This window comes from Heloderma suspectum, chromosome 3 (genome assembly GCF_057233095.1).
Source record: "Heloderma suspectum isolate Gila_16-S chromosome 3, 16-S_ref, whole genome shotgun sequence".
Classification (NCBI taxonomy): domain Eukaryota; kingdom Metazoa; phylum Chordata; class Lepidosauria; order Squamata; family Helodermatidae; genus Heloderma; species Heloderma suspectum.
The window spans coordinates 17,730,460-17,738,529 of NC_139460.1; the positions used below are offsets into that span (position 1 = coordinate 17,730,460).

General features: G+C 47.2%; 1 protein-coding gene across 1 annotated transcript in view; it reads left to right on the top strand.

The window, feature by feature from the left end:
- Positions 1–8,070, top strand: part of NAALAD2 (N-acetylated alpha-linked acidic dipeptidase 2) — a 60,804-nt gene that overhangs the window by 49,460 nt on the left and 3,274 nt on the right. Inside the window, exons 16-18 of the mRNA XM_084842560.1 lie at positions 739–1,003; positions 5,104–5,185; positions 6,034–6,126. Coding sequence (XP_084698686.1) covers positions 739–1,003; positions 5,104–5,185; positions 6,034–6,126 — 440 coding nt within the window. The remainder of the gene's footprint in view (positions 1–738; positions 1,004–5,103; positions 5,186–6,033; positions 6,127–8,070) is intronic.

Below are 8,070 nucleotides of genomic sequence, written 5' to 3' on the forward strand. Positions count from 1 at the left end.
GATATGGGGCATATAGTGTAGGATACTGATGTACAAAATCGAGTTGGACGGATCCTCCAAGGTCATCTAGTCCATCCCACTGCCGATGCAGGAAATTTACTACTACAGCAAAATAACTCCATATAAGAAATGTTGGCAAGGATATGGAACTAAAAAGGCTGTTTGGAATACTGGTATAGGAAGAAAGCCTTCAGGGCTTTGTATAGCAACTGATTGGCCCTCCAGTATCATGTGACTTCCCAGGCCAGGAGGATTATGGGCTGCTGTAGCCAACTCCTGGCTGGAATGGCCTAGAGTTTCCTGTTCCAATCAGCAGCCCAAGTGGCTCAGGTTGCTGGGACATGATCCACAAGGCTTCATGCATGAGCCCATTGGTAATAGAAACATAGAATAGTAGGGTTGGAAGGGGCCAACAAGACCATCGAGTCCAGCCCCCTGCTCAGTGCAGGAATCCAAGTCAGAGCATCCCTGACAGGTGGCTGTCCAGACTCATCTTGAATGCCTCCAGTGTGGGAGAGTGGTCCCTGATATCAGTGTGGTCCCTGATATCCCTCTCCATGGCCACAAGGGATATGATAATTTTGGCTTTTCCAGAAATTGGCTTACCTTGGGGAGGATTTTTTAAAAAATCTTTTAGTACAGAAGAAATGCAATGCTGATTATAGTCATAGTTTCTACCTTTCCTGCCTGATGTGAATGTTGAAGCTGTTTGACCCATTCATTTGATCTCCTCAACAGAAAGTGGACAAGTTCAGTAACTACCCCGTGTACCACACCACATACGAGACCTTTGAGTTGGTTGAGCGGTTTTACGACCCCGCTTTCAGGAGGCAGCTTGTCATTGCACAGCTGCGGGCTGGCTTGGTCTATGAACTGGCAGACGCCCTGGTCCTTCCACTACATTGTCAGGATTACGCGGAAGCTTTAAAGACCTATGCTGACGGAATCTACGATTTGGCCAAGAAACACAAAACACAACTTGAGATGTACGGAGTATCTTTTGGTGAGCGTGACTCAAATGACACTTTAAATCCATACAGTTGTGCTTTATATCAGGAGTGTACGGTAGATCTTATTCATAGCATTTTTTTAAAATAGCATTTTTGATGTATGTATGTATTTATTTACAATATTTATATACCGCTCCATATCTAGAATCCCACCCATTAACCAAATATGTTCCCAAGGAGGCTTGCAAAGGTAAGAAATTTGTCTGTGCCCGCAGGTTTACAATCTAAAAGATATGACACAAAAGGAAATTGGATTGGGAGGGAGGAGGAAAAAGCATATTCAGTCACTAGATATTTCATTGTAGATTGTCAGCAGGTCATGGGTACGGTAGAAGGACTGCTGCTTCCTCACCCTCTGATGGCCTCAGCAGCGACAGTTGGCAGCAGGAGAGGGTCTCAGCTGGAACTGTATCCAGGCACAATGGAGGGGTGAATCATAGAATAACAGAACAGTAGGGTTGGAAGTGGCCTACAAGACCATCGAGTCCAACCCCCTGCTTAATACAGGAATCCAAGTCAAAGCATCCCTGACAGGTGGCTGTCCAGCTTTGTCTTGAATGCCTCCAGTGTGGGAGAGCCCACTACCTCCCTAGGTCATTGGTTCCATTGTTGTATTACTCTAACAGTCAGGAAGTTTTTTTTCTGATGTTCAGCCGGAACCTGGCTTCCTGTAACTTGAGCCCATAATTCTGTGTCCTGCACTCTGGGATGATCGAGAAGAGATCCTGGCCTTCCTCTCTATGACAGCCTTTCAAGTACTTGAAGAGCACTATCATATCTCCCCTCAGTCTTCTCTTCTCAAGGCTAAACATGCCTAGTTCTTTCAGTCTCTCCTCACAGGGCTTTGTTTCCAGTCCCCTGATCATCTTTGTTGCCTTCCTCTGAACCCTCTCCAGCTTGTCTGCATCCTTCTTAAAGTGTGGTGCTCAGAACTGGACACTGTATTCAAGATGAGGCCTAACCAGTGCTGAGTAGAGGGGAACTAGTACTTCACATGATTTGGAAGCTATACTTCTATTAATGCAACCCAAAATAGCATTTGCCTTTTTTGCAGCCACATCATATTGTTGGCTCTTACTGTGAAGTTTCTCATAATGTTCAACCAAAATCTACCCTCTGGTAACTTAAACCGATTAGATCTCGCCCTGCCCTCTGGGACAACAGAGAACAAGTTTTTGCCCTCTTCCATGTGTGACCCCTCGAGGGATTTGAACTGCTATCATGACCCCCTCAGTCTTCTCTTCCCCAGGCTAAACATACCTGTTTCCTCATGTTTTCCATACCCCTGGTCACCTTCGTTGCTTTCCTCTGAACCCATTCCAATTTGTCTTCATACTGCTTCAGGTGCAACACTCAGAGCTGGACACTTTTCTCTAGATGAGGTCTGACTAGTGCAGAATATTATGACTTGGAAACTGTGGTTCTAGTAGGGATGTCAGAGAATTTCGCCACGAATCTCGGGGAGGTGGTGGCAAAACGGTCTGCCCCCCCCCCCCCGGGACGGGACTTACCTTGGGCGAATCCTGCTTGCGGCGAAGGCGGTGGTGCGGTGGTGGCAGCTGCGGTGGCCGCCGCCGCCATTTCCAGTAAAAACAAACAAAAAAACGTGATAGGCTACGTAAAGATTTACGTAGCCTATCACGGCTAGATTTTTAAAAAATACCGTGATAGGCTACGTAAATGTTTACGTAGCCTATCGCAGCGGAGTAAAACAAACAAAAAAACAAACAAACGCGCGTACGCAAATGGCGGCGCCCATGGGCGCCGCCATTTGCATTCCTTATTTTGGCACGTCTAGTCTACTTAAACATTTATGAAGACTATGGCGAAAATAAGGGGAACGCAAATAGCATAGACACTACGCTATTTGCGTTCCCCTTATTTTCGCCGTAGTCTACGTAAATGTTTACGTAGACTAGACGTGCCAAAATAAGGAACGCAAATGGCGGCGCCCATGGGCGCCGCCATTTGCGTATGCGTGGTTTTTGGTTTTTTGCTCAGCCGTGATAGGCTACGTAAACATTTACGTAGCCTATCACAGCTGACTGCAGGGACGCAAACGGCGGCGGCTATGGCCGCCGCCATTTGCGGCCCGGCCGGTCAGGATTCAGGGGTGGAGGGACGGAGCGCCTCCCCCCCCGGCCAGAATTTCCGGGGGGAGGGACGGAGCGCCTCCCCTCCTGCCAGAATTTCGGGGGGAGGGACGGAGCGCCTCCCCCCCACCGCAAATCAAATTTCGTTCAAGGTAAGTGACTTTCGTACATCCCTAGAGTAATGCGGCCTAAAATCGCATTAGCCATTTTTGCAGCCGCTTACTGGCAACTCCCACAAATATGTGTCTTCCCCTGTTTCAAAGGAGATAGGGACTGTGTGATCTGTCTGACCTGGATAGCTCCTTCAGGTACCACAGAGCTGTTGCTAAGGAAAAAGGTTTATTAAACAGGGTTCTGTACCACTCCGTGTTCATCTTACGTTTTGGGGTGGTTTTAGCCTATTGCTTTTTGCCTGGGCACAGCTAGGTGTTGATGAGGCCCGCCTGGTGCCGACGCTGTTATCTTTTCGGCACTGGGTTAAGACCTTTCTCTTCTCTCACTCTCAGGCATTTGGCAACATATGATGAGGCTTTAAGCAGGTCTTGGATTTGTCTTACTGTTGATCGTTCGAAATTGTTTCATATATATATGTCGCCCGTGTGTGTGCTGTCTGTTTACAGGTTTGTCTGTAAATGGTTTTACATTTTGCATCATGTATTTTTTAATGTTTTTTTAATCTTTGTAACCTTCCTAGAGAGTTTCGGCTATTGAGTGGTTTAGAAATGTAAAGAATGAATGAATGATTATGCCATGAGGAGGATTCTGAGAATCCTCTATTGCAAATCGCTAGCTCTGCTCCATTCTCTCAAAGAACTACAGTTCCCAAGATGTCCTGGGAGAAACAGACCCAACACTGGGTTTGAGAGTGCCACAGGCAAGCTATCCCCTTGCCCCCCCCCATCTAACCTGGTGCCCCCTCCCAGAAAATGAAGATAGTGGCAGCTTCTGTAGCCGCTTTCCTCAATCCTTCTGTGCCGCCTGTCTCCAACATTGCTTGCCCTCTCCCGTAAGCTTACCAGGCTAGGGGGTGGCCAGCAGCGGGGATGGGCAGTAGAGCTCAGAGGCATTCTGGGGGCATAAAGATGGCAGCTGCTTTGCTTGGCGCTCCTCTGCTTTGCAGAGTGGTGGGTGAACGCCGCTGCCCGTCCCGTCGTGGCAAAGTGGGGTGCTGATTCCACAGAGGAGAGAATGACTGTTCAATCAGCTTGAGTGTGTCCTACAGGAAAACGTAAAAAGCAGGAGTAAATCCACCATCTTCTGAGAATTCTGACCCAAATCGGAAAATCTGATAAATACCCAGCATAATTCATTCCTTTTCCATTTTTTAAAAAAGCCTTTTGATTTCCCATAGAAACACATCTAGCCCAGTATTTTGTCCATCTTGTTTATCTAGCCCAATATTTTATCTATTCTAAGGGTTCCTTCACACAGAGCTTTTATCCTGCTATTGAGGTTGCTCATTCATGGATGTTTGCTTTGCGGGCCCTTTAGATGACGTCGTGAACCTCCAGAGCGTCTTCTGCACTAAATGACCTTTATTCCATTTTTAAATAGATCCGAGATAATGAGCTATGCAATTACCCTGCTTGAGTTCCCTCTGTGAAAAAGGAAAGGCCACAAGAAGAGGAGCTGGACCAATGATACATATGGGAGACTCAGATAAGGGGGAAAGGGGAGGGGGAAAGGAAGCCCTTGTAAAGGGAGTCCATTGTGATCCTGCATTTAAAATGGAAGCAGAAAGCCACCTTTTAAATGTGGGATTTTAGTCTGGTGTAGAGATGCTCTAGCTGGCACCAGCTTTCTAGGTCTCAGGCGGAGAGATTTTTTCCATCACCAGCCTTGCCCGGTCCTTTTTTAAACTGGAGATGCTGGGGATTGAACCCACAACCTTTTCCATGCAAAGCATGGCCTTTGGCCTCCTTGACAGACATGCTTCCCCTCTGCCCCCGCACGCACCCTTTTCTTGTTAGGTTACTGAACTTGTAACTCTGTATTTGCAGATCCTCTCTTTTCTGCTGTGACTAATTTCACAGACGCAGTGGCTGCTTTTCACCACAGACTGTTGCAGCTTGATAAGAATGAGTAAGTTTTGCAAAAAAGTAAAATAAAATCAGTTCTGCACGCTGGATGCATCTCTATTTGCTCAGGGTTTTTTTTTTTTTAAGGAACTCTTTATTTTAAGCAATATTCTTTTACAGAACAATACAGTATATCATAATGAATAGAAGGGATTTTAATTTACAACAGGGGTGTTGAACTTTCAGACCTCTGTCTGAGACCTGGAGAGTCATGGCCGGTCAGGCTAGACAAGAGGTGGAGTACCTCTTTCATCCCTGGGGCTGAATTCTATTTTGGAAAAGCTCTTGGAGGCTGCATTCCAATGGCGGGTGGGGTCAAAGGAAAAAGAGGTGGGGCCAAAAATGCACCCCCCCCCCCGATATTGTAGCCTAGAGCTTTTATTGCCAGTAATTAAACCGTTAAGAGAGGCATTTCTACCCTTTAGAATGGGGAAAAAACTGCACAAAAGCCAGACAGCCATGAAACCATGGTTGAGGGAGGGGAGGGGGGTCAGGGAAAGGAGGTGTAGCAATCTGGGGAATCCCAGAGGGCCGGATTGGGACCTCCGGAGGGATGGATTGGGACCCCAGGCCTGAGGCTCCCACCCATGATTTACAAGTAGTAATTAACTAAGGCTGCAGTCCTATTCTCACTTCCTTGGGAACTCAATGGGACTTTCATCTGAGTAGACATGTATAGGATGGCAATATGAACAACTAAAAATAAATAAAAGAGTTAGACCAGCCTTCCTCAGCCTGGTGCCCACCAGATGAGTTGGACTACAATTTCCATCATGCCCCAGCCAGCATGGTAAAGGCACGTTTCTCATGTTGGGGTGTCTGACGTCTTCCTGCTGTCTTCATCTCTTATAGCCCCATTGCTGCGCGGAGCATGAATGATCAGCTGATGCTTCTGGAAAGAGCTTTCATTGACCCTCTTGGTTTGCCGGGCAGGCGGTTTTACAGGTAACCCATCATAGTACAGGGATGCTTCGTTTGAAAAGCATAGACAGGGAGTTCTTGAACTCTCTCTTAATAGCATAAAGACCCAGTGTGAAGGGACAAACAAATGGATTAAAGCAATGAGCTCCCCACACAGCCGATGCCCAGAGGTCACCCCCATAAATTTTCATTCCCAAGAAAAGTAATTGGCTTTGTCGGGAGAGAGGCAAATGGTAGTACCAGTGGGCAGCTTCTAAACAATTGCATTTTCCATGAAAACACTGGTGCAGTTGTAATGTGAAACCATGGTATGAAGTGGGTTTGCGAACCATGGTTATGAGAGAACCCAGTTATTATTTACTATGGATAGCACTGGTGCAGATGTAATGTAAAACCATAGTGAATGCCAAAAAGGGGTCAGAAGAAGCATTCATTACAGAGAGGGCAGACAGTGGGAAAGAATAAATATTCCTGAGCCACCTCCTCCCGATTTGCAAACCATGGTTTACCAGAAATCAGCATTACATCTGCATCAGACCTGAGTGCCTCTACACTCTCACTGTAACTTAACATAACGAATTTAAGTAAAGTGATGGTTCCAGCTGCTGCCACTTGAACTAAGCACCATCATGTTTCGATGCACTTTAGAACAGACGTCGCCAACATGGTTGCCCTCTAGATGTTTTGGATTTCAGCTCCCATCATCCCCAGCCAGCATGGCCAATGGTCAGGAATGTTGGGAGTTGTAGTCCGAAAGATCTGGAGGGTACCAGATTGGGGAAGGCTGCTTTAGAGCACCCAACCCCAGTGAAGTCATCTTTCTACACCTTGCCTGTCAAAATGCTGTCACCAGAACCTCTGCTGCCACCCATTGCCAGTTCCCCTGGTCGGCCAAGGCACTTGGCTCTCCACTCCTGCCAGCCTCAACATCTCTGTAAGCCGAGCTTCCTCTTCCACTGAGAGAAGATCTGCCTCCACTACCCATTCACACCCTTCCCCTCTGGCTGTAAATGCTGGCAAACAGCCGATCCCACATTCATTGTCACTTCTGCTAATTTTAAATGGAACACGGGGAAATCGTCAGTGGTTGAGTACCTGCTTTGCAGGCAGGAGCTCCCAGGATCAGTCACTAGTATCTCCAGTTAATCTTTTTTTCAACCTTTTAGAAAGCGGGGAGGGAAGCTGCCCAAAAGCCAGGGAACCACCAAATGATCGGCGGTTGGGGGAAGGGGTGTGTGTGACCGTTTGGGAAACCCTAAGCAGGCCGGAATGGGGCCCCAGGCAGGCTGGATTTGGCCCCCACACTTAAAGTGTTCTGCACCCCAGAGTTTAAAGGATCACTTAGCAGCTGACAGGGCAGTCCATCTGCCTGAAACCCTGGTGTGGACAATCCTGGGCTAGGTGGGCCGAGAGACTGACTTGGCATAAGGCAGCTTCCTATATTTGTACAGTAGCAGCCCTTGGAAGGCCAGCATGTTTGGGCTGAGGGGCCTGGCTTCCTAGCCCTGAAGATGTTCAATATTTTGGAAGGAGCATGGCTGGGCTGCTGTGGTCTAGGCTAGGGACACACACACAGCACAACAGGTAAGGAGAGGTGGACTTATTTGATCTCTTGAGAGTATCGTGGATACCTTGTGCTCCACCGAAATACTGGAGCGGGCTGTGAAACACCAAATGGTTGCATATGCTGTTCCAGGAATCAACTGTGGGTATTGTGCAGGCCTGGCCTTGGTGCATGAGAGGTTGAAGTCTAGTGCATCCTTCCAAAATCTGGTGCTCTCCAGATACTGTGTTCTCTGCACTGTAGTGTTTTAATGATTTTTTCTGCTTTTATATACATCTTTGAAAATTGCCCTGGAAACCTTTGTTGAAGAGCCCTATTAAACACCCAGCAAATGAAGTAAGGCATGCTCTTTCTACAAGAACTCACTATTTTGTTTTTTTAACCTATGTCCCCTTGCTCCATAG